Source organism: Lampetra fluviatilis, chromosome 3 (genome assembly GCF_964198595.1).
Source record: "Lampetra fluviatilis chromosome 3, kcLamFluv1.1, whole genome shotgun sequence".
In the NCBI taxonomy this organism is placed as follows: Eukaryota; Metazoa; Chordata; class Hyperoartia; order Petromyzontiformes; family Petromyzontidae; genus Lampetra; species Lampetra fluviatilis.
This window is the reverse complement of record NC_136277.1, coordinates 12,815,179-12,842,219: the sequence shown is the minus strand read 5'-3', so window position 1 is coordinate 12,842,219 and position 27,041 is coordinate 12,815,179. Positions and strand designations below refer to the sequence as shown.

The window sequence follows — 27,041 nt, the reverse complement described above, 5'->3', positions numbered from 1 at the left end:
CGGCGTTTCGATCGCAACGCAGAGATGGGTCGATGTTGATGACACATCGCCCGGTGAAGCTGGTTGTCATTTACTGGCGAAACATCGTGCTCCGATTGTAAATGTTGTGGCTTGGCTCTCCAACGCACAACCTGTGCGCTGCTGTGCTCGTGACGAATTGCCGCGTTCGTGATGACGATCGCCTGTGTTGCGATCGAAACGTCGTCGTTTTTTTTTTATTTTCTCATTTTCTCGTTTTCTTTCAACCTATCTACGTGACTTTACCGAAAGACCCAAAGAAATATTTCCACGGTGCCGTCCGTAATTCCGAGACCGCAATTTCTTTTTCGCCAGGAGTCAATTTGGCTCTGCCTCGTGTGAAGTTGATGGTCACGGGCACGGAAGCGCGTGCCAACACCCAGTGACGATCATCTGATCCGGTCCTGGGCCTCCCCTAGGTCGACTCAGCCTCAAATTAGTACGTGGGCGTGGCGGTGCTGGCCGCCCACCCCCTCGTGTGCCACGGTGCCGGGCCCTTCCTAGGTGCTGCTACTCGCTAACAGCGCTCGCCCCAACAGTCTGTCACAGGCTACACGGGGGATCTTTGTCTTTGTGTGTGACCTGGGGCCTCCTCTAGGTCGACTCGGCCTCAAATGAGTACCCGGTGCGGTGTGTAAACATCGCCACTGGGGGAGACAAAGGCGGTCGGGCGTGGTGCTGGCCGCCCACCCCCTCGTGTGCCACAGTGCCGGTAGCCTTCATAGGTGCTGCTCGCTAACAGCACTTGTTAAGGCTACACGGGGGATCTTTGTCTTTGTGTGTGACCTGGGCCGCCTCCTCTAGGTCGACTCGGCCTCAAATGAGTACCCGGTGTGGCGTGCGGTAAACACCAGCACTCGACAAACGCGGCGCCGCGCTTTACCACCCACCCACCCACCTCGCGTGTGCCACAGTGCCGGGCCCTTCCTGGGTGCCGATGCACGCTCGCGGGCACTCGCCCCAACAGACTGCCGAGGCTGTGCGGCGTGGGGGGGCACCTTTATCTTTGCCTTTGTCGTCTCCCGCAGTGGATGAGAAGTCGCTGCAGCGCATGGCCGCGCTCATGACGGAGCGCGTGGGGCTCGTGCACGGACTGCCGTACGTCGCGGACCGACGCGGATTCTCTGCCACGCTGGAGCAGGTGACCCTCACCCCTCCCCCCGGCCCCCCCCCCCTCCCCTGACCCGCCCCTCCCCCGACCCCCCCACTTGCCCCGCCCCTCCCCCCCCTATAGCTCAGTGGACCATACCTGGTGGAATAAAATAGTTGAATGTATTTTTCGATTGAAAGCTTTCGTGGACTGCAGGGATTCATCTTCTCGGTTCTGTCGGTAAAGTCACGTAGAAGGGAAGTAATAAAATAATAAAAATAAAACATAATAAAATAATATGGTAGAATAATATAATAATATAATATAAAATAATATATTATTATTTGATTATGTTTTATTTTTATTATTTTATTACTTCCCTTCTACGTGACTTTACCGAAAGAACCAAGAAGATACTTGAATGTAGTCTCGGGGGCATCTCTGTGCGTTCATCTCTATGAACTAACTAGTCTGAAGTATTATTGTAACCCAGGTAAGGCCCCATTGAGCAGTGTAGCTCTTTGCCAGGAGGCGACACAAATGATAACCCCCAACGGAAGTGGCTTATCACGTGGACATTCATAGCAGCGGCCAAATGCTCTGAACGCGTGGACGTCGATTCTAAATGTGGAGGGGAAAAACCGGAGGACCCGGAGAAAAATCCACGCGGCCACGGGTAGAGAGAGACACCGCAAACTTCAAATATACAGCAGCAGACATCATCAGGGTCGGGATCGAACGCACGACCTCCTGCGTGTGCCAGGCGAGGTAGCGAACATCTCCTAGCCACCGTGATGATGATGTGAGAGAGAGAGAGAGACACGCAAACTCCAAATATACAGCAGCAGGCGTCAGGGTCGGGATCGAACGCACGACCTCCTGCGCACCAGGCGAGGTAGTTAACATCTCCTAGCAACCACGGCGCCCCATTAGTCGACGTAGCTTAGTCCAGTAAAGTTCTTCACACATTTTCAGAGGGAGCTGGTCCACTTCCGCCGATAAGACATCACCGGTACGCGAGGGTCGCCACACATTCGCAACCATTGTGGGTTTGACAGCACGGCAGAGGTCGCAACCGGGTACCCGATACCCGTACCCTACCCGATACCCGGCTACCCGTACCCGGCCGGGTACGGGGGGTAGCCGTTTGCGACCCTGGTGCGGCCGGGTACGGGTACGGGTAGGCCGTGAGTCACTGGTGAGTCACCGTTTGTCACTCATTTCCCAACGTCTTGTCTCTTCTCACAATTCAAGTTCCTAGAATCAACCCACCCGCGCCTGCAACGTGGCTTCATCCCAGAGGTCGCAATCGGCTACCCGATACCTGGCCGGGTACGTGTAGCCGGGTATCGGGTAGGGTACGGGTATCGGGTACGGGTACCCGTTTGCGACCCTGGTGCGGCCGGGTACGGGTAAGGAATCAAAACCCGTTTGCGACCTCTGCAGCACGACAACAACGACGACGATGATGATGACGGGGGGGTGGGGGGTATTTTCACATTTGTGTATTGTCGGGGGTGGGGGGAGTTGGGGGGGGGGGGGGGTAGGAAAACACGTCAGTGGGCCGCACTAAAAAGGCCACCAGGGGCCTTGCGTTGAAGAAGGACGCTGCTTGAGTCCCTCTCTCTGTGTGTGTGCGTGCGCTCCTGTGTGTGCGTGCGCTCCCGTGCTCCCGCAGGTCTACTTTGGCACGGCGCACGCGCGCTCCTACGTGGCGGCGCACGCCGTGGGCGTGAAGTGCGTGACGGGGATGTCGTGCTTGCTGCGCCGCGCCGTGCTCCAGCAGGCCGGGGGCCTCGCCGCTTTCTCGCCGTACCTCGCCGAGGACTACTTCATCGCCGACGCCGTCGCCAGGACGTGAGCCGCGGGGGGGTGGGGGGGGGTCGTGGTGGTGGGGTCGCGGGGTCGTCGCGGGGTCGTCACGGGGTCGCGGGGTCGTCGCCTGGTTGCGAACGGTTGACGCGGGTTCTTTACGGGGTCTTCATGGGGTCATGGCGGGGTCGGGGTTACGGGGTCAGGGTTACGGGGTCAGGGTTATCTTGTCAGGGTTGCGGGGTCGGGGTTGGGGTCGGGGTTACGCGGTCGGGGTTACGGGGTCGGGGTTACGGGGTCGGGGTTACGGGGCCGGCGTTACGGGGCCGGGGTTACGGGGTCGGGGTTACGGGGTCGGGGTTACGGGGTCGGGGTCAGGGTTACGGGGTCGGGGTTACGGGGTCAGGGTTACGTGATCAGGGAGCAGGTCGTGCCGGGTTTGGTTCCCGGGAAGCGTCGCCGGGTCCGAGGTTTTCCTCCCAGCCGGGCCCCTCTCTACGTCGGCACGGAGCGTCGACTGGGCGGTGGCGGCGGCGGTGTGTGATTGCGACGATCGCGTGCCTGCGTGTCTGTGTGTTTGCGTGGGTGCGTGTCCGCGTGTCTGCGTGTCTGCGTGTCTGCGTGCGTGCGTGCGTGTCTGCGTGCGTGTGAGCGTGCGTGCGTGCGTGTCTGTGTGCGTGTGAGCGTGTGTGCGTGCGTGTCCGCGTGTCTGTGTGCGAGCGTGCGTGCGTGTGAGCGTGCGTGCGTGCGTGCGTGCGTATCTGCGTGCGTGTGTGCGTGTGAGCGTGTGTGCGTGTGAGCGTGTCTGCGTGTCTGTGTGTTTGCGTGCGTGCGTGTCTGCGTGTGAGTGTGTCTGCGTGTGTGCGTGTGAGCGTGTGTGCGTGTGAGCGTGTCTGCGTGCGTGCGTGTGAGCGTGCGTGCGTGTCTGCGTGTCTGTGTGTTTGCGTGTGTGCGTGTCTGCGTGCGTGCGTGTGAGCGTACGTGCGTGTCTGTGTGTTTGCGTGCGTGCGTGTCTGCGTGTGAGTGTGTCTGCGTGTCTGCGTGCGTGCGTGAGTGTGAGCGTGCGTGCGTGCGTGCGTGCGTGCGAGCGCCATGTGATGGTTGCGCTGCGTGACCGCGTGCCCGTTGTGACTTGGCGCCAATTCCACCGCAGGGGCTGGAAGTTCGCCATGGCGCACGACGTGGCTCTGCAGAACGCGGGCACCCACTCCATCGCGCTCTTCCAGTCCCGCATGATCCGGTAACGCCTCACCCCAATCCGGCAAACACCCGCCCAGCGCGGCACCAACACCCTGGCTCTCTGACACTCGCCCGGCGTGACGATGGTTCATGCTTGGAGAGAGCGGTCACGGGGACAACCCCCCCCCCCCCAAGGGAGGTTCCCATGTGACGCTGTTGACAATTGGGGGGGGGGGGGACGACGAAATATTTAGTGTTTTTTTTCTGTTTAATAGAAATCTATATTTTTCGATTTAAAGCTTCTTTCGTGAGTGCAGGGATTCATCTTGTTGGTTCTTTCGGTAAAGTCACGTAGAAGGGAAATAATAAAATAATAAACATATAACTTTATAAAATAATTCTCACGACGTTTCGGCCACAACGCAAGCAGCCGTCCTCAGGTGAAGAACATTTCATTCAGACGCTGTTTTTCCGACAGAAATGTTCTTCACCTGAGGACGGCTGCTTGCGTTGTGGCCGAAACGTCGTGAGAATTATATTAAGTTTATTTTGTATTATTTTATTACTTCCCTTCTACGCGACTTTACCGAAAGAACCAAGAAGATGAATCCCTGCAGTCACGAAAGCTTTAAATCGAAATTTACAAGGGCTAGAGGTACGAACCCTCGCGTATCTACGGATGTAACTTCTTTCGCTACATTTCGATTTAAAGCTTTCGTGACTGCAGGGATTCATCTTCTTGGTTCTTTCGGTAAAGTCACTTAGAAGGGAAATAATAAAATAAAATAAATAAAACTTTATAAAATCATTCTCACGACGTTTCGGCTACAACGCAAGCAGCCGTCTTCAGGTGAAGAATGAGACACTGCCAAGCTTGGAGCTTATATATAAGCTGGGTTGGAGGTGGAAGAAAAGCTCCAAGCTTGGCAGTGTCTCATTCTTCACCTGAAGACGGCTGCTTGCGTTGTAGCCGAAACGTCGTGAGAATTATTTCATTATGTTTTATTTTTATTATTTTATTACTTCCCTTCTACGTGACTTTACCGAAAGAACCAAGAAGATTCTTTCAATACGTCATACGTAGCCGACCTTGCCGGTCGCCAAAAAAGCAGTTCCAAAGAAATTCGTTTTCAATTTGGATTCAAAAGCGCGTCGATCCAACGGCTTCCTGACATCGGAAGAAAGGGGCGTTCCAGACGGCCACGGGAGCGCATCTGAAAGTTGCGCGCGGTGCGGTGACCACCGTGACCGGTTTAGATTTTTCTTGCCGCTGATGTTGGCCCGTGTCCCAGGAATCAAACTCGAGGTTTCCGAGGTTGATGGGACGGTGCGTGAGTGTGCACCGCACGTAGCGAGACCGCGCTGATTGGTGGAGGTGCGATTCGCGCATGCACCACGGCACCTTAGCGCCATGTAGTTTTTTTTTTACACACATATATTTGTTTTTTTTATCACTCCCACAAAGCTACGAGGTGTCATTTATTTTTAGAGAAATGCATTGTGTTCCAGAGACTTGGGGGGGGAGCGGAGGAGGCAGGCTGCGGTTTGAGGGGGGTGACATCATTAGGCCGGGGCGAGAGAATGGAATTCCTCGCTCTAATTCGACCTGCCAGGCTTGTGAATATGGGATGGGCTCTATTGATGGCAGATGACAAGAGGGGACCTCCCCTCTCCCCCACCCCTGCCCCCCGCCCTGCACGCACGAGGGTGGTGGGTAGCGTGTCCCTGCGGTATTCCAGCGGGGAAACCGGTTGCGTGTGCGTCTGTGTTTTTAATTAACTGCGTGACGTACATCGCCGCGCCCCATGGGAAAATTAATAACATCGACGCGCAGACTGCACGCGCATGCTCGCAGGTCATCGATACGTCACACGCCGTCACGCGTGTCATCAAAACGCACACAGCCCACACACGCGTGTCATCAAAACCCACACAGCCCACACACGCGTGTCACCAAAACCCACACAGCCCACACACGCGTGTCACCAAAATCCACACAGCCCACACACGCGTGTCACCAAAACCCACACAGCACACACACGCGTGTCATCAAAACGCACACAGCACACACACGCGTGTCACCAAAACCCACACAGCACACACACGCGTGTCATCAAAACGCACACAGCACACACACGCGTGTCACCAAAACGCACACAGCACACACACGCGTGTCACCAAAACGCACGCGCGTGTTCGCGTGGGGCGTGTGACGGTGAGCGCACTGCGCTGTGAACCCGGCGACCCGAGTTCGATTCCAACGTCGGTGACGAACGTTTGAACCGGTTCCTGGGCTTCCCCTAGGTCGACTCGGCCCCAAATGAGTACCTGGGCAGCGCATCGCGCGGCGCTTTGAGGCCGCGTTTCCGCGGCCGTCTGGAACGCTCTCTTCCCCCCGGTGTTTGGAAGCCCACCGGAGCTGTGCAACGTTTCAATCATCATCTGGATTGGCAAACTCATTCGCTTAGAACGGCATTTTGCGTTCAGTTTGTTGAGCTTCACCCCCCGGCACCTCCAATTAAACGCGGTCGGCTACGTAAGGTGCGAAAGAAGTTCCACGTGCACGCAGTAGTAAGTGTTGTGTAGCAGTGAGTGTAGTAGTGAGTGTAGTATAATTGTGAGTGTATAGTAGCAAGTAGTGTGTAGTAGTAATGAGTAGTATAGGAGTGTAGTAGCAAGTAGTGTCTCGTAATGAATGTGTAGTGGTGAGTGTAGTATAATAGTGAGTGTTTAGTAGCAAGTAGTGTGTAGCAGTAATGAGTAGTATAGGAGTGTAGTAGCAAGTCGTGTATTGTAATGAATGGGTAGTAGTGTGTGTAGTGGTGAGTGTAGTACAATAGTGAGTGTATAGTAGTGTAGGGGTGTTAGAGAGAGAGCCCGTTATGCATGGCAGCTTAGGGCAAACAAACACAGTGGGCGGGGCTACGTGAGTGCACGGGGAGGTGCTCTCTACGACGTCCGCGCCAGGCACCCCGGGGGGGCCCCACCCCTCAGCGGGGGGTTGGGTATAAAAGGGGATGTAGCGGAGGGCTTGGGGTTCTTGTGAAGCTAACCAGTGAAGACTGAAGACGTCTTAGCTAGAGCCCTGGACTCCCCTGGTTCGCCGTCCTTATCAGGGCCGAACAGGACCGAGCCAGCGGCGTGGTCCCGAGATCCAGAGCCGGTGCTCCTGTCAGCGCTGGTCTGGGACTCAGGGTACCGGGCCCGACTTACCAGTGTCGGGCCAGATAGCCTCCCCTAGCCCGTTAGAGGAGGACTAGGAGGCAGGCTAGGAAGTAGCTAGCGCGTGTATCCCCAGCTAGCCGGGTGAGGGGGCCGACACCCCCTCTAGAGTTGTATGCCACAACCGTGCTGTGTGAATAAACCCGTGTGCCTCCAACTCCGGCGTCCAAGAGTCGTGAACTCTACTACAGTAGCAAGTAGTCTATTATAATGAATGGGTAGTAGTGTGTGTAGTAGTGTGTGTAGTATAATAGTGAGTGTTTAGTAGCAAGTAGTGTATTATAATGAATGGGTAGTAGTGAGTGTAGTATAATAGTGAGTGTATAGTAGCAAGTAGTGTATTATAATGAATGTGTAGTAGTGAGTGTAGTATAATAGTAAGTGTTTAGTAGCAAGTAGTGTATTATAATGAATGGGTAGTAGTGAGTGTAGTATAATAGTGAGTGTTTAGTAGCAAGTAGTTTGTAGTAGTAATGAGTAGTATAGGAGTGTAGTAGCAAGTCGTGTTTCGTAATGAATGTGTAGTAGTGAGTGTAGTATAATAGTGAGTGTATAGTAGCAAGTAGTTTGTAGTAGCAATGAGTAGTATAGGAGTGTAGTAGCAAGTCGTGTATTATAATGAATGGGTAGTAGTGTGTGTAGTAGTGAGTGTAGTATAATAGTGAGTGTTTAGTAGCAAGTAGTGTGTAGTAGTAATGAGTAGTATAGGAGTGTAGTACAAGTCGTGTTTCATAATGAATGGAGAGTGGTGAGTGTAGTAGTGAGTGTATAGTAGCAAGTAGTTTGTAGTAGCAATGAGTAGTATAGGAGTGTAGTAGCAAGTCGTGTATTGTAATGAATGGGTAGTAGTGTGTGTAGTAGTGAGTGTAGTATAATAGTGAGTGCTTAGTAGCAAGTAGTGTGTAGTAGTAATGAGTAGTATAGGAGTGTAGTAGCAAGTAGTGTATTATAATGAATGGGTAGTAGTGTGTGTAGTGGTGTGTGTAGTGGTGAGTGTGGGGAGCGGTGGTGTAGCGGTTAGCGCTACGCTGCGCTACGAACCCGGCGACCCGGGTTCAATTCCCGCTCACGGCCGGTGACAATTATCTGAACCGGTCTTGGGCCTCCCCTAGGTCGACTCAGCCTCAAATGAGTACCTGGTGCGGTGTGTCATAAACATCGCCACTGGGGAGACAAAGGCGGCCGGGCGCGGTGTTGGCCAATCACCCCCTCGTGTGCCGTTCCGGCCTTCATAGGTGATGCTCGCTAACAGCACTTGCCCCAACGGCCTGTCAAGGCTACACTAGGGGATCTTTGTCTTTGTAGCCGTGAGTAGTGTTTAGTAGATTGAAAACTCATTTCTTTGCAACTGCTTTTTCGCACGTCCGATTGAGCGCGGTCAAACGGGAGGGTTTTCATTTCCCCCTTCACCAACCCGGGCTGAACGGGGCGGTGAAGTTTGGTCATTAAACCCCTACCCCGAGACGGACGCCATGCAAACGAGACGGTGGGGGGGGGGCAGTGAGTAACACCTCCAGATGGCCAGATTCATATTTAAATAAACGTTTTTTTTGGGGGGGAGATCGCGTTATTTATAAATGTGTCGTAACCCTCCACCACCCGACACGGCCAATCGGTGAAAAAGTGTCACGTTGACAAAAGACAAAATAGTTCACTGCTTTAGCTGAAGTACTACTCTAAAGTACTACTTTAGCTGAAGTGGTGAACTGCTGCCCCCCGCCGCCAAAAAAACCGTTTATTATGAATAATATTTGTCGCGAAAGTGCCACGTGTCAATATTTAAATATCAAGGACGGTTTCTCTATTGAACGAGAAAGTTGATTACCTTGTTGCAAAAAGCCACAACAACACAAAGTTGACCCCTCAGAGGTCAACATTCTGACAAATAGAAAGTTTTATATTTCTATACAATTCATGGACGGTTGTATACAGAAATAAATGTGTGGTTATTTATACGCAACTATGTATTAATATGTAAACTACGTTCATAACAAGTATAACCCGTAAAAACAAAGTTTTTCACTATAAATCCTTTATATGCGTGGCGGCGAGTCCTCTCGTCCTCTGGCTTGAGATGGCTGCCACCTATGGGTCAGATGATTGCATTGCACCATTATGCAATTGGTAATTAAATATAATATTTTTGTCCTAAAAAGTGTAAAATTTTGGAGAGAGGGGGGGCAGCAGCAGCAGCAAAATACTCAGCGATTTTCGAAGCGCACAAACAATAGAGAAAAATTAACACGTAAAAACAAAGTTTTTCACTATAAATCCTTTATATGCGTGGCATCGGTTTTAATTTATTATTCATTTCTGTTTTTCTTGAGTAAGACTTTCATTTGTCACATTGGTATTTTAAATTAAATATGAATTTTTTTTTTCCTAAAAAGTGTAACATTTTGGGAAACATTTTCCACGAACATTAATTGTCACGCACAACGAGTCTGTGTGCAAAATGTCAGCTCGATTGGATCACGGGAAGTGGGTTAAAAAACGATCGAAAGATTTGCACGGTCCTAAGCAAGCAAGCGAACTTAATATAAAGGATTTAAAAAAAACATTGATATAAGTTGAAATAAATATTAATATATCAATAGGCTTATTTTTATAATAACTCTCCGTAGTTATATCTTTATATATATACAATATATTACGTTAAAAAAAATATTTTCATAACTACATATTCCTGATTTTTCGATTTAAAGCTTTCGTGACTGCAGGGATTCATCTTCTTGGTTCTTTCGGTAAAGTCACGTAGAAAGGAAGTAATAAAATAATAAAAATAAAACATAATAAAATACAATTCTCAAGACGTTTCGGCCACAACGCAAGCAGCCGTCCTCAGGTGAAGAACATGTCTGTCGGGAAGACAGAGTCACGTAGAATTATTTTATTATGTTTTATTTTTATTATTTTATTACTTCCCTTCTACGTGACTTTACCGAAAGAACCAAGAAGATATATATTCACGTGTAAACTACGTTTATAAAATAACATTGATATAAGTTGAAATAAATATTAATAGGTTTATTTTTATAACTATACGTAGTTATATCTTTATATATACAATATATTACATAAAAAATAAATATTTTCACAACTACATATTCGTGGTTCTTTCGGTAAAGTCGCGTAGATAGAAAATAAAAATAAAAATAAAAATTTGAAGATGAATCCCTGCAGTCACGAAAGCTTTAAATCGAAAAATCAGGAATATTTAGTTATGAAAATATTTTTTTTTAATGTAATATATTGTATATATAAAGATATAACTACGTATAGTTATAAATAGAAGCCTATTAAAATGTATTTCAACTTATATCAATGTTATTTTATAAACGTAGTTTACACGTGAATATGTATCTTCTTGGTTCTTTCGGTAAAGTCGCGTAGATAGAAAATTAAAATGAAAAAAAATTTTTTGAAAAAATTTCTAACTGCGTGTGGTGCCAAAGACGTTCAACACACACGCACACGGTGTGACGCGTGGTCTCGCGTGCGTGCTTGCGCGTTCAGGTGGGCCCGCCTGCGTTTCCACATGCTGCCGCAGACGGTTCTGCTGGAGCCCGTGTCCGAGTGCATCTTGGCCGGCATGATCACCAGCGCCGCGGCGAACCTGGCGCTCGGCATGCCCGTACCCGTCTTCCTGGCGGCACACGGCCTCGCCTGGATGCTGCTCGACTACTTGCGCCTGCGGCTCATCCAGGTGCCGCCCCTCCTCCCCTCCCCCCCGACACCCTCCCCCCACCCCGACACACCCAGCCCCCAGCCCCCCCCCGACACACCCAGCCCCCCCCCGCAACGAATATCCCACGCAGGCGGCGGGGGCAGCAGGGGTGGCGGCAGCTTGGGCAGCAGCGGCGCGTTGCCGGGCAACGTCGTGCGTTGCCAAGCAACGTCACACGTTCCCAGGCACACCGTCGTGCGTTGCCAGGCAACGTCGCGCGTTGCCGGGCACGCTGTCGTGCGTTGCCAGGCAATGTCGCACGTTCCCAGGTACACCGTCGTATGTTGCCAGGGAACGTCGCGCGTTGCCGGGCACACCGTCGTGCGTTGCCAGGCAACGGCGCACGTTCCCAGGTACACCGTCGTGTGTTGCCAGGCAACGGCGCACGTTGCCAGGCACACCGTCACGCGTTTCTCCCGTCGCACCACACGCTCACGACTGCACGCACGTAAGTAGAACTTAAATCTCGACTTAAAGCTTTCGTGACTGCAGGAATTCATATTCTTTGGGTCTTTTGGTAAAGTCACGTGGATGGGTCGCAACGCAATCGGTCGTCATCAGCCTGATGACGTCTTTCGGTAAAAGTCGCTTAGATCGGTTCAAAGAAAATGACAAAAAAAACGACGACGTTTCGATCGCAAAGCAAGCGGTCGTTTCGATCGCAAAGCAAGCGGTCGTCATCAGGCTGATGACGACCGCTTGCTTTGCGATCGAAACGTCGTCGGTTTTTTAGTCATTTTCTTTGAACCCACCTACGCGACTTTTACCGAAAGACGTCCGCTTGCCTTGCGATCGAAACGTCGTCGTTTTATTATCATTTTTGTCATTTTCTTTGAACCGATCTACGCGACTTTTACCGAAAGACCCAGAGGAGACACGCGAGCGGAACTTGCTTCGCGCGCCGCACGTAGCCGCCCCACGCTAACCGGTCGGTCTGTCGGGGGTGTGTGTGTGCCGTCGTTCCCTTCGGCGCGTTGCAGGGCGGGCCGCTGCCCTTCTCCAAGGTGGACTTCACCCTCGCCTGGTTCATCCGCGAGTCCATGACGGTCTTCATCTTCGTGTCGGCGCTCTGCGCGTCCACCATCGGCTGGCGCAACGTGCGCTACCGCATCCGCTGCGGCGGCAAGGCCGAGGAGCTGCCGCCCATGTGATGATGGCCGGTGGGGTTCGGGTTGGGTTGGGGGGGGGGGGCCGGGCCAGGAGGGATCGAGTTCAGGGTCCATCACCTCTTGAGCGGGGACACGTCACAGGATGTGACGGTGGCGGTGACGATGCAGTAGAAGATGACTTCGAGACACGCGGAGGAGAGCGGAGGGGCGTTGACCCGCGGGCTGGGTGCGACGGCTGCTGCTGCTGCCGCCGCCGCCGTTATACACGGACAGGGACTCTCGCACAGTGAGAGCGGTGGTGGTGGGGCGGGGGAGTTAGGGGTTCGTGGAATGACGAACGGGCCCTGGGGGGGGTCGTCGTTTTCCCCCGCGGGAGAGAATTCACGCGGAGTTTGGCGCGGGTCGGGGAAGATCCCTCGCCCCCCCCCCCACCTCCATCATCCCGACCCCTTCACGAGCCCTCACCCTCCTCCCGCCCGAGCCGTGGGGTCAACGAGCGCGTTGCGAGCAGGGCTTGCGTACGTGCGTTTGGCTTCTTTCGCGCCGTGCGTAGCCAGCCGTACTGGTCGGGAGGGGGGCTTAACGTTTTCGCCGCCCCCTCACCCACCCACACTCACCCACCCGCCCGGCGCACCGCGATCCACCGTACCACCGCTCGCTGTCTTTGCATTTGCGTCTGGAGAACTACGCCCGTCTCAAGAAAACGACGACAGTGTTCTTTGTTGTTGTTGTTGTTATTGTTGTTGTCAAGGCTCTCCGCCTTCTTTTGTAAAAAAACTAAAAAAATTCTATTCCACAAATCTAGGAGTTATGAAAAGGGGGGCCGATGCCTGAAACGTCAGCCTACGCTACATATACACACACACGCGCGCGCGTACAAGCACGTCTCGGTTACAAGGCGTTGTTCATGACGGCATTGTCGGACGTTCTTCTCCGCTTGGAGGGATGGATTTTATTTCCCGCGTGGACCGCGGACCGCGGGATTGTGTCCGAGCGTGTCCTGCTGTGCCCTCACGGTCAACCCTGACAGGAGAGTTGCGTTAGGGTGAGCGTCGTTCTGGTGAAAACGAGACAGAGAGGTTTTCTATCGATATATTTATATTTTTGCGATGTATTTTTTTTCCGCGAGTTTTTTTTGTTTTGTTTCGTTTAAAGCAAAGTGCCGTTTTTTTTCTTTCGTACTTTGAAAAACACTGCGACACGCACACACCACCAACAGTCGCGCACAACTGTGAACCGGCGAGGACGGACACGACCTCGCCAGTAGAACTCATCGCCTTGTTTTTTTCGCCGTCGCTCGGAAAATACCCCGTCGCGTTCAGTTTTTGCGGCGATCGGTCGATCGCGAACTGTGGGGGGGGTTCTTGGTGAGGAACCGTGGGACGTGTCCCTAAGACTCTTCGAGAATATTTATGGAAGGTTAAAGAGGGCGGCGGTGGCGGCGGTGGCGGCGATGATGGCGGTGGTGGCGGCGGCGGCGGGTCAATGAAGATGTCTCGTCTGATGACCCTCTCTCTCTCTCTCTCGCTGTTCGCCGCCGTGTCCTGCCACGGTGCCTAGCGAACGCGAACGCACTAATGGGGGTTCGTTAACCCTTGCACTGAACTTCTCTCACAATCCAGCACCACTAGCGGCTAGATTTGAAGCTTTCGTGACTGCAAGGATTCATATTCTTGGTTCTTTCGGTAAAGTCACGTAGAAGGGAAGTAATAAAATACTAAAAATATCAAACAATGAAAATTCTCACGACGTTTCGACTGCAACACAAGCAATCGTCATCAGGTGTGAAATCCACGGCAAGAAAAATTTAAAAATGTTGTTTTTTCAAATTTACAAATATAAAACAATAAAATTCTCACGACGTTTCGACTGCAACACAAGCAATCATCATCAGGTGTGAAATCCACGGCAAGAACATTTTAAAAATGTTGTTTTTTCAAATTTACAAATATAAAACAATAAAATTCTCACGACGTTTCGACTGCAACACAAGCAATCATCATCAGGTGTGAAATCCACGGCAAGAACATTTTAAAAATGTTGTTTTTTCAAATTTACAAATATAAAACAATTAAATTCTCACGACGTTTCGACTGCAACACAAGCAATCATCATCAGGTGTGAAATCCACAGCAAAAAAATTTGAAAAGCCACTTTTTAAAAATTTTCTTGCCGTGGATTTCACACCTGATGACGATTGCTTGCGTTGCAGTCGAAACGTCGTGAGACTTTTCATTGTTTCATATTTATATCATTTTATCATTTCCCTTCTACGTGACTTTACCGAAAGAACCAAGCACACAAACAGTAATCGTCGGTTGTTCACGATGTCCCTTCATTTCATTTCTAAGAGAGTAACCAAATGTGGCTCTATTCTCCTTTCGCAGTGGAGAGGTCGGGACGGGTAGCGGTGAAGCTTTAATGAGCTTCCCTCTCTCCCCCCCCGTCCCTCCCTCCCTCCCTCGCCTGTTTGAGATTCCCACAAAAGCCCTTTGTGCTATCATCATCATGTCGGGTAAAAATTTTGTAAAAAAAAAAAAATTGCCGTTTTTTTCTTTTCCATTTTTGCTCGTGGTGTTGTAAATTGAACTCGTAATTTTTTGTGTTTTTTTTTAACGTAAGAAATATATAGATATCGCTTTCAAACTTGAACAAAAATCTACGTTTTTGTGCCCAATACGTGACGGAGAAGAAGAGGAGGAAAAAGAAAGACGAAAATGCGTCCCCCCAATTTGATCGGCGGTGAAAATTTAAACTCCCCGCACTTTGCGCGACCTCAGCGGGTCGCGGTTCTACAAACTCCTGCGCGGTGCAATGCCACAACCCAGCAAATATGCGACGTTGGCATTTGGTGAAGAAAACCCATCGGGTTGGGAGGGGTGGGGGGTGGCAGCGTTCCGCATTTGCCGGAAATAATGTGCACAGGAACAAACTTCGCACATGTCCGACCCGCTGGGCACTTGATGTACGTTTAGCTAACGAGCTAACAATGTGTTTAAAGGTCACACGCATGTGAACATGCATGTATGGAAATTACAAAGATCCCCCGTGTAGCCTTAACAGACTTTTTGGCGCAAGTGCTGTTAGCGAGCGCCTATGAAGGCCGGCACGGCACACGAGGGGGTGGGTGGCCAGCACCACGCCCGGCCGCCTTTGTATCTTTAGCGGCGATGTTTACACATCGCACCAGGTACTCGTTGAGGCTGAGTCGACCTATGGGAGGCCCGGGAACGGTTCAGATAATCGTCACCGGTGGTGTTGGCCGTGAGCGGGAATCGAACTCGGGTCGCCGGGTTCGTATCGCAGGGTACCGTTAACCACTCCAAACTCATTCCATGTAAATTTCAGTTTTCCCATCGCGCAAACACAAACGCACGTTACTGGATATATATTTACAAAGCGTGAACTACGGTGCTTTACACGTGTGGGTTGGGGTTGGGGTTGGGGGGATTGTTTCACCGGTGCTCTAGACATGAAGACTGTGATTCTAGATTTGAAGCTTTCGTGACTGCAAGGATTCATATTCTTAGGTTTTTTTCGGTAAAGTCACGTAGGTAAAAGAATTTTAATTAATAAAAGTCAAATAAAATAAAAATCACGACGTTTCGGAGGCAACACAAGCTTCCGTCTTCAGGTGGAACCGTCACAGCACGATTGCTGTATCAAGTGAGAGAAATTCCAAGAAAACAGTCCTTGTGTATATATATACTGGTATCACTTGATACAGCTATCGTGCTGTGACGGTTCCACCTGAAGACGGAAGCTTGTGTTGCCTCCGAAACGTCGTGATTTTTATTTTATGTTTATTTTACTTTTATTAATTTTAATTTTTCACCTACGTGACTTTACCGAAAAAACCTAAGAACGTGAAGACTGTGCTACTTTGAAATACTGCACTGGATGTGGGCGATTCGTTCGTCGGTGGCGGATAGGGTGGCGTGCGTACGTGTGCGTGCGTGCCACTAATTCGCAGCGCTCCCTCCGTATTCATCTAGATCTGAAGTTTTCGTGACTTGCAGGGATTCATACTCTTTGGTTCTTTCGGTAAAGTCACGTATAAAGAGAAAATAATAAATTAAATACTAGCATACGACGTTTCGATTGCAACACAAGCAATCATCATCAGGTATAAATAAAATAGAAACACAAATCTAGTAATACTTAGAAATGTAATGTAATACAACAGAGAGTCGGATAACATAACAGGCAACACCCTACCTGGTTGATTACGTTCTTCCTGAGAATGCTACATTTGAGAGCGAGAGATAAAACACAGAACCAGAGACATATAGACAGACATATAAGCAGACAGATATCACACAGTCACATATGTAGAAAATATAAAATAAATTAAATCTCGACGTTTTGGGCGCAACACAAGCGTCCGTCATCAGGGTGGGACAACCACAGCAAGAAACATTTTTTATTTTTACACTTCAGCAATTGTTTTATTTCCCCCACGGGCAACTCTGTCACGCAAGAAGTGACATTTATCTACGATGTAGCGTGGGATAATCGCTTTCTCTTATTGTGAATTGTGTCATTCCGATGCTTGGTGCGTGACGAACCCTCTGCTTTATTGCCTCTTTTTACAATTTATGACGATGAAATTTGGATCTTTTTCATGATCGTCGTCAGCCAGGGCCCATTGAAGGCTTTCCCTCGCTGTCTCTATTCCTCAATCGCAATCGATCGATCGGTTCAAGATGAATAACGCGCCATATTCGGCAACAACGAAAAACATCCGTCTTCTTGGTTCTTTCGGTAAAGTCACGTAGAAGGGAAGTAATAAAATAATACAAATAAAACATAATAAAATAATTCTCACGACGTTTCGGCCACAACGCAAGCAGCCGGTCCTCAGGTGAAACCAGGTCTGTCGAGGTTTCACCTGAGGACGGCTGCTTGGGTTGTGGCCGAAACGTCGTGAGAATTACTTTACCGAAAGAACCAAGAAGATGAATCCCTGCAGTCACGAAAGCTTTAAATCGAAAGAAAAACATCCGATTATCACGGCTGATCGGCAGACTTTGCCAGACCAGCACTGGTGCTGCAGATTCCTCACGGTTCCAATGCTGCTGCTGTGATCCATCTCCTATTTAAACTATTTAAACTTTTTCTTTCATCAGCTAAGCTATGTAGCGCTTTTTTTCTAAAGCGACCTGGCCACAGATGATAGCCACCAACGGAAGTGGCTTATCACGTGGACATTTGCAGCAGCAGCAGCCAAATCTTCTCTAAACGCGTGATGTTGATTCTAAACGTGGAGGGAAAAGCCAGAGGACCCGGAGAAAAATTCACGTGACCACGGGGAGAGAGAGAGAGACACCACAAACTGCAAATATACAGCAGCAGGCGTCAGGGTCGGGATTGAACCCACGACCTCCTGTACACCAGGCGAGGTAGTTAACACTTTCCTGCAGAGGGAGCTGGTAGGAACGTTGGGTTGCTCGGTCAATGGCCAGGGTCAACGGCGGCGTGGTGTATTCCGCAAATATGCCCGACTGTGAGGGCGGGCACAAGCCGGCAGGAGTAGGTTAAACGTTGAGTTTTATAAGGGCACCACGGGGTGACCAGCCCCACCCCCCACCCAGCCCCACCCAGCCCCTCCCCACCCAGCCCCTCCCCACCCTCCCCTCCCAACCCAGCCCCACCCTCCCCACCCAGCCCCTCCCCACCCTCCCCTCTGTACGACGGATACAATAATCCCCTGTGGGCTGGTGTAACCAAGAGGTTCCTACCAGTAACATGTCACCACTGTCGCATCCCACTTGAGCCTCCCTTGTTGCCCATGAGAATTGGGCTTCGTAACCAAGTGGTGCGTGGCTTGGATCGGTGGTGCAGTGGTTGGCAAGACACTGAAGTCGTTTGAGTGAATCTCGGGGTAAGATGCTGAAACCCGCGGGGTTGTCGATGAATCTCGCGCCGGTGGTCATTGTGACCGCGTTAAACACATTCCATTGCTTTACTGTGTTTGTGACGACTCTAATTTTTATACATATTATGCCTGTAATTAAAGCACTTTTGGAGTAATTTGTAAGAATGTGCGTGCGTCATTCATTTCCGCTTTTTTTTTAATTCTAGCCTAGCCTAAGATGGCAATATGGTTTAGGAGCAAAATTCCGAAACAGGAGGATCTCTCCACACCTCTGGCTGTCGCCTGGTGAGGCTGGTTAATTAATTACCGGCGAAACGTCTTGTAAATGTTGTGGGTTTCCTCTCCAACACACAACCGGTGTCCTGAACTAGTAACGAATTGGCACCTTCTGTTTACGTAACAAACCTTACTCATTGGCTGCGTCGGGCGTGGCGGCGTGTTTAACGACACATTTCTATTTACGCGATCTAACCAAAAAAAAAACCTCTATCGTGGCCAATGTCAAGGTCTGCCAGCCAGGACGAGAGGGCTTCAGGAGAGAGAGTTCGTTCGTGTAGTTTTGCTGTTACCCATCCGTTGACGGAGCGCAGACGAACGGTGGCTTGCCATCGCCTCCACGGGCGAAATGGATGTCATGAAGATGAAGAAACGTACTCTTTGTTTTTTTCGGTAAAGTCGCGTAGGTAAAAAAATAAAATAAATGAAAACAACTCAATTAAATCACGACGTTTCGGGCGCAACACAAGCGTCCTTCTTCAGGTGGGCACAACTTAGAGAAAGCACAGAACACTGCAGTGAGCAGGCCACACGTAGCAAGACCACGTGGTCACTAAGGCCACACAAAGCAAGACCACGTGGTTCTCAGGTCAAAGCAAGACCACGTGGTTCTCAGGTCAAAGCAAGACCACGTGGTTCTCAGGTCACACGTAGCAAGACCACGTGGCCACGAAGGCCACACAAAGCAAGACCACGTGGTTTTCAGATCAAATCAAAACCACGTGGTTCTCAGGTCAAAGCAAGACCACGTGGTTCTTAGGTCAAAGCAAGACCACGTGGTTCTCTGGTAAAATCAAAACCACGTGGTTCTGGCCACACAATCAAAGACAACGTGGTTTTCAGATCAAATTAAAACCACGTGGTTCTCAGGCCACACGAGGCAAGGCCACGTGGTTACTCAGGTCACACAATGCAAGACCACGTGGTCACTCAGGTCAAAGCAAGACCACGTGGTTTTCAGGCCAAAGCAAGGACGCTTGTGTTGCGCCCGAAACGGCGTGATTTAATTGAGTTGCTTTAATTTATTTCATTCGATTTTTTCACCTACGTGACTTTACCGAAGAAAAAACCAAAGAGTATGAATCCTTGCAGTCACGAAAGCTTCAAATTTAGAATGAAGAAACAAATCCAAATCGACCGTATTTACTAATTGCGCCATTTGCCACCGTGCCGTGAAATGTAGCGGCCACTGTGGACGATTGTTCAACTTTTCGATGTAAAGCTTTCGTGACTGCAGGGATTCATCTTCTTGGTTCTTTCGGTAAAGTCACGTAGAAGGGAAATAATTGAATTCCCTTCTACGTGACTTTACCGAAAGAATCAAGAAGATTCTTCAACGGTTCCCTCCACGAGTGGATGTCGGTCCGTTCGACTCCCCGTCCCCCCTCCCCTTTCTCGTGAGTTCTACAAGACGACCAAAAGAGCGGCTGCCTATCCGGGCCAATCCAAATCTGCCCATACACTCTAGATTTGAAGCTTTCGTGACTGCAAGGATTCATATTCTTGGGTTTTTTCGGTAAAGTCACGTAGGTAAAAAAATTAAAATTAATAAAAGTAAAATGAAATAAAAAATAAAATAAAAATCACGACGTTTCGGAGGCAACACAAGCTTCCGTCTTCAGGTGGAACCGTCACAGCCACGATAGCTGTATCAAGTGAGAGAAATTCCAAGAAAACGGTCCTTGTATATATACTGGTTGAGGGTGGGAGGAGCCAAGGTAGGCCCCCTTTTTAAATCCTTTATATTAAGATCGCTTGCTTGCTTGCTTGCGTGCTTGCTTGCTTGCTTACGACCGTGCAAATCTTTCTGTCGTTTTTTAACCCACTTCCCGTGATCCAATCGAGCTGCCATTTTCCACACAGACTCGTTTAGGTAAAAAAAAATTAGATTTAATTACCAATTGCTTAATGGTGGCAGGCAATCATCTGACCCATAGGTGGCAGCCATCTCAAGCCAGAGGACGAGAGGACTCTAGCCGCCACGCATATAAAGGATTTATAGTGAAAAACTTTGTTTTTACGGGTTAATTTTTATGCTATCGGCAAACCCCATTTTCATTGATTTTACCCGAAATTAACTCTGTCACTTATGATTGCAAGTTGTTGCAAGTCAGTGACTGCTTTAGTGTTAAAAGATGGTGCTGTACTTTTAGGATAGTGTGTTTATAATATCATTTTATGTAGATATCCAGATTTATTTAATATTTCTCTTCTGCAGTTTTGATTGAAAATGCAATATTTGATATCTCAACAACCTGGTGTGATAGACAAAAAACTGATGCCAGATTTGGAATCAGCACCCCCAAAATGACCTCAAACCGTTGGAATACCTTATGCCAGAAAAAGTGTGTTGACCAGTGTAATAAAGGTTTTTTGGGTCAGATCGCGTTATTTATAAATGTGTCGTAACCCTCCACCACCCGACACGGCCAAACAGTAAAACAATGTGTCACGTCTTTCTAAGTACAAAATAATTCACTTCTTTAGCCCACCGGTGTGTTGAAGAGAGAATCAACAGCATTTAAAAAAATGTGAGTAGTACGACGTTTCGCTGGTGATTACAATCAGCTTCATCAGCTTTTCTCTTCAACACGCCGGTGGGCTAAATAAGTGAATTATTTTGTTCTTTGAAAAACGTGACACTTTTTTACTGTTTGGCCGTATCGGGTGGTGGAGGGTTACGACACATTTATAAATAACGCGATCTGACCCAAAAACCTTTATTACACTGGTCAACACACTATTTCTGGCATAAGGTATTCCAACGGTTTTAAGGTAATTTTGGGGTGCTGATTCCAAATCTGGCATCAGTTTTTGTCTATCACATCAGGTTTTTGAGATATCAAATATTGCATTTTCAATAAAAACCGCAGAAGAAAAATATTAAATAAATGTGGATATCTACATAAAATGATATTATAAACACACTATCCTAAAAATACAGCACCATATTTTAACACTAAAGCAGTCACTGACTCGCAACAACTTGCAATCATAAGTGACAGAGTTAATTTCGGGTAAAATCAATGAAAATGGGGTATGCCGATAGCATACAAAATGAGATGTGATAGAGCAAATCTGAGATCATATTTGGAATCGGCACCCTGAAATTAGTCTAAAACAGCTGCAAAAGTCCAGGCCAGAATTTTTTTTTCTTTTTGTTGACCAGTGTATTGAATAACTGAGCGGTGGTATGAGTCTGCGTCCTCTGTGCTGTGTTCTACTGCCTCCTGCCGGCGTGTTCGCCCATCGTCCGTTTTCAATGTTGATGGCACTGAAGCATCAATCTTAATTTTGGAGCTTTCGTGACTGCAGGAATTATTCTTTGGTTCTTTCGGTAAAGTCACGTATGAAGATAAAATAATAAATTAAATAATAGCATACTACGACGTTTCGATTGCAACACAAGCAATCATCATCAGGTATAAATGAAATAGCGACATAGAATCTAACCAGAAAACTATAGACAGACATATAAGCAGACAGATATCACCAAGATACACAGAGAGAGAGAGTAACACAGGTACAGAGAGGGAGATCGTCTCTGTGGGGTGGCCTTAAATAGACAGAGGGGGGCGGAGGCAGAGAGAGGGAGGGGTTAGAGAAAAAATTTACATGTCAATGAGTACGAAGAGACGCAGGCTTGAACATTAGGAGATAGGGAGAAAGAACACACCGTCCCCCCTGTGTCTATTTAAGGCCACCCCACAGAGACGACCTCCCTCTCTGTACCTGTGTTACTCTCTCTCTGTGTATCTTGGTGATATCTGTCTGCTTATATGTCTGTCTATAGTTTTCTGGTTAAATTTTTTTGTTGCTATTTCATTTATACCTGACGATGATTGCCTGTGTTGCAATCGAAACGTCGTAATATGCTATTATTTAATTTATTATTTTATCTTTCGATTTAAAGCTTTCGTGACTGCAGGGATTCATCTTCTTGGTTCTTTCGGTAAAGTCACGTAGAAGGGAAGTAATAAAATAATAAAAACAAAACATAATATATTATATTTTTTTATATTATATTATTTTGTTATGTTTTGTTTTTATTATTTTATTTTATCTGTATACGTGACTTTACTGAAGCAGCAGTTTCGCCGGGCGCTGGTGGGTAGAGCGGGCTGTGATTGCTCCACGTTGCTGCCCGCAATCCAGAGCAATGTGGAGGCAAGCAGCGAGGGTGGTTGATGGATCACCGCACACGGACGTTGCTGTGAAACTCGCATGAGCGTCGAGAATGTGGTCGTAACCCCGAGATATGCCAGGAGAAGGCAGCACGACAAGATGCGTGGCCTCCACGTGTTCCATCTGTGTGGGATCGAGTGTTTCCCCCTCGCACGCGTGGGTTTTTTTTTTTACCGCGTGCTCCGGTTTCCTCCCACATGTCAATACTCATCAATTGACCGACGACAAATTGATATATATATAGAGGACCGCAGAGCTTTTGGCAATTGTTGGCACCTGCTAATCTAAACTCTTTTTTTCACCAGGTAAGTTCAAGTTCAAGTTCATTTATTAGGTATAGCCCTGGGAGCCATTCGGATCTTGAATCGGGTGCAACCGCAACAAACAAAAAACTAAAACATGAACAAGAAAACATCTAAAAGTGAATATGTGACTGAGTGCAAGCAAAAAATCCAAGAAAAGACAGAAAAATATTGCAGAAAAAAAACACCGTACACCAACGCTGTGTGCAAAAATCCCAGCGGGATGCAAGTCAAACAACCAACAACAACCACAAGACGACTTAGATTAAGGCCATCAGTCTAACTCTGTACTACAACAAACAAACATGGCTACACCAATACACTTTTCGAAATCACCAAAATAAAGCCATGAAAGCAATGAAACAGTGATCATAGGAATTGTGATGGAATTTTCACAATAAATGGCATAAACAACATGTACTACCAAAACCCTGCAGCCATAGCTGGCTGCATGAGTCACTCCACAACAGCAGGAGCATCAATCGGAGTATTATAATTTTAAGGCTCACAGAGCGACGTATCTCTTTTTAAATCCTTCATATTAATTTCGCTTGCTTGCTTACGACCGTGCAAATCTTTCGGTCGTTTTTTAACCCACTTCCCGTGATCCAATCGAGCTGACATTTTGCACACAGACTCGTTGTGCGTGACAATGTATTTTCGTGAAAAAATGTTTTGCTGATTCCAAATCTGGCATCAGTTTTTGTCTATCACATCAGGTTTTTGAGATATCAAATATTGCATTTTCAATAAAAACCGCAGAAGAAAAATATTAAATAAATGTGGATATCTACATAAAATGATATTATAAACACACTATCCTAAAAATACAGCACCATATTTTAACACTAAAGCAGTCACTGACTCGCAACAACTTGCAATCATAAGTGACAGAGTTAATTTCGGGTAAAATCAATGAAAATGGGGTATGCCGATAGCATAAAAAATGAGATGTGATAGAGCAAATCTGAGATCATATTTGGAATCGGCACCCTGAAATTAGTCTAAAACAGCTGCAAAAGTCCAGGCCAGAATTTTTTTTTCTTTTTGTTGACCAGTGTATTGAATAACTGAGCGGTGGTATGAGTCTGCGTCCTCTGTGCTGTGTTCTACTGCCTCCTGCCGGCGTGTTCGCCCATCGTCCGTTTTCAATGTTGATGGCACTGAAGCATCAATCTTAATTTTGGAGCTTTCGTGACTGCAGGAATTATTCTTTGGTTCTTTCGGTAAAGTCACGTATGAAGATAAAATAATAAATTAAATAATAGCATACTACGACGTTTCGATTGCAACACAAGCAATCATCATCAGGTATAAATGAAATAGCGACATAGAATCTAACCAGAAAACTATAGACAGACATATAAGCAGACAGATATCACCAAGATACACAGGGAGAGAGAGTAACACAGGTACAGAGAGGGAGATCGTCTCTGTGGGGTGGCCTTAAATAGACAGAGGGGGGCGGAGGCAGAGAGAGGGAGGGGTTAGAGAAAAAATTTACATGTCAATGAGTACGAAGAGACGCAGGCTTGAACATTAGGAGATAGGGAGAAAGAACACACCGTCCCCCCTGTGTCTATTTAAGGCCACCCCACAGAGACGACCTCCCTCTCTGTACCTGTGTTACTCTCTCTCTGTGTATCTTGGTGATATCTGTCTGCTTATATGTCTGTCTATAGTTTTCTGGTTAAATTTTTTTGTTGCTATTTCATTTATACCTGACGATGATTGCCTGTGTTGCAATCGAAACGTCGTAATATGCTATTATTTAATTTATTATTTTATCTTTCGATTTAAAGCTTTCGTGACTGCAGGGATTCATCTTCTTGGTTCTTTCGGTAAAGTCACGTAGAAGGGAAGTAATAAAATAATAAAAACAAAACATAATATATTATATTTTTTTATATTATATTATTTTGTTATGTTTTGTTTTTATTATTTTATTTTATCTGTATACGTGACTTTACTGAAGCAGCAGTTTCGCCGGGCGCTGGTGGGTAGAGCGGGCTGTGATTGCTCCACGTTGCTGCCCGCAATCCAGAGCAATGTGGAGGCAAGCAGCGAGGGTGGTTGATGGATCACCGCACACGGACGTTGCTGTGAAACTCGCATGAGCGTCGAGAATGTGGTCGTAACCCCGAGATATGCCAGGAGAAGGCAGCACGACAAGATGCGTGGCCTCCACGTGTTCCATCTGTGTGGGATCGAGTGTTTCCCCCTCGCACGCGTGGGTTTTTTTTTTTACCGCGTGCTCCGGTTTCCTCCCACATGTCAATACTCATCAATTGACCGACGACAAATTGATATATATATAGAGGACCGCAGAGCTTTTGGCAATTGTTGGCACCTGCTAATCTAAACTCTTTTTTTCACCAGGTAAGTTCAAGTTCAAGTTCATTTATTAGGTATAGCCCTGGGAGCCATTCGGATCTTGAATCGGGTGCAACCGCAACAAACAAAAAACTAAAACATGAACAAGAAAACATCTAAAAGTGAATATGTGACTGAGTGCAAGCAAAAAATCCAAGAAAAGACAGAAAAATATTGCAGAAAAAAAACACCGTACACCAACGCTGTGTGCAAAAATCCCAGCGGGATGCAAGTCAAACAACCAACAACAACCACAAGACGACTTAGATTAAGGCCATCAGTCTAACTCTGTACTACAACAAACAAACATGGCTACACCAATACACTTTTCGAAATCACCAAAATAAAGCCATGAAAGCAATGAAACAGTGATCATAGGAATTGTGATGGAATTTTCACAATAAATGGCATAAACAACATGTACTACCAAAACCCTGCAGCCATAGCTGGCTGCATGAGTCACTCCACAACAGCAGGAGCATCAATCGGAGTATTATAATTTTAAGGCTCACAGAGCGACGTATCTCTTTTTAAATCCTTCATATTAATTTCGCTTGCTTGCTTACGACCGTGCAAATCTTTCGGTCGTTTTTTAACCCACTTCCCGTGATCCAATCGAGCTGACATTTTGCACACAGACTCGTTGTGCGTGACAATGTATTTTCGTGAAAAAATGTTTTGCAAAATTTTACACCTTTTAGGAATTTTTTTTTATATTTAATTACCAATTGCTTAATGGTGGCAGACAATCATCTGACCCATAGGTGGCAGTCATCTCAAGCCAGAGGACGAGAGGACTCTAGCCGCCCGTTTCAAAGACCAATGTGGGCGGGGTTGTGGCCCATTGAACACGCATATAAAGGATTTATAGTGAAAAACTTTGTTTTTATGGGTTAATTTTTAAGAAGCGACCTGGCCTTGCAAATGATGGCTCAACGAAGTGGAGCTTATCACCACGTAGAAACGCACAGCAGAACAAGTATAACCCGTAAAAATAAAGTTTTTCACTCTAAATCTTTTATATGCGTGGCGGCTAGAGTCCTCTCGTCCTCTGGCTTGAGATGGCTGCCACCTATGGGTCAGATGATTGCATTGCACCATTAAGCAATTGGTAATTAAATATAATTTTTGTCCTAAAAAGTGTAAAATTTTGAAAAAAACATTTTCACGAACATTAATTGTCACGCACAACGAGTCTGTGTGCAAAATGTCAGCTCGATTGGATCACGGGAAGTGGGTTAAAAAACGACCGAAAGATTTGCACGGTCCTAAGCAAGCAAGCGAACTTAATATAAAGTATTTAAACAAGTAAACCCGTAAAAACAAAGTTTTTCACTATAAATCCTTTTTATGCGTGGCGGCTAGAGTCCTCTCGTCCTCTGGCTTGAGATGGCTGCCACCTATGGGTCAGATGATTGCATTGCACCATTAAGCAATTGGTAATTAAATATAATATTTTTGTCCTAACAAGTGTAACATTTTGGAAAAAAAATGTTCACGAACATTAATTGTCACGCACAACGAGTCTGTGTGGAAAATGTCAGCTCGATTGAAAGATATGCACGGTCGTAAGCAAGCAAGCGAACTTAATATAAAGGATTTAAAAATAACTCTAAACGCGTGATGTTGATTCTAAATGTGGAGGAGAAAACCGGAGGACCCGGAGAAAAAATCCGCGTGACCGCGCAGGAGAGAAAGAGACACCGCAAACTCCAACTATACAGCAGCAGGCATCGTCAGGATCGGGATCGAACCTACGACCTCCTGCACCCAGGCGAGGTAGTTAACATTTCCTCGCCACCATCGGATGACTGCTGCTGCTGCCTTCTGGCTCGTCTATGGCTAACACGATTGTTTTTTGGTTTCATGT

At 47.6% G+C, this 27,041-nt stretch overlaps 1 protein-coding gene across 1 annotated transcript in view; it reads left to right on the top strand.

The window, feature by feature from the left end:
- Positions 1 to 14,193, top strand: part of LOC144952870 (ceramide glucosyltransferase-like) — a 47,569-nt gene extending 33,376 nt beyond the window's left edge. The window contains exons 5-9 of the mRNA XM_078883343.1: positions 1,047 to 1,159; positions 2,787 to 2,965; positions 4,074 to 4,160; positions 10,838 to 11,027; positions 12,029 to 14,193. Coding sequence (XP_078739469.1) covers positions 1,047 to 1,159; positions 2,787 to 2,965; positions 4,074 to 4,160; positions 10,838 to 11,027; positions 12,029 to 12,199 — 740 coding nt within the window. The 3' untranslated portion in view covers positions 12,200 to 14,193. The remainder of the gene's footprint in view (positions 1 to 1,046; positions 1,160 to 2,786; positions 2,966 to 4,073; positions 4,161 to 10,837; positions 11,028 to 12,028) is intronic.
- Positions 14,194 to 27,041: the final 12,848 nt, after the last annotated feature.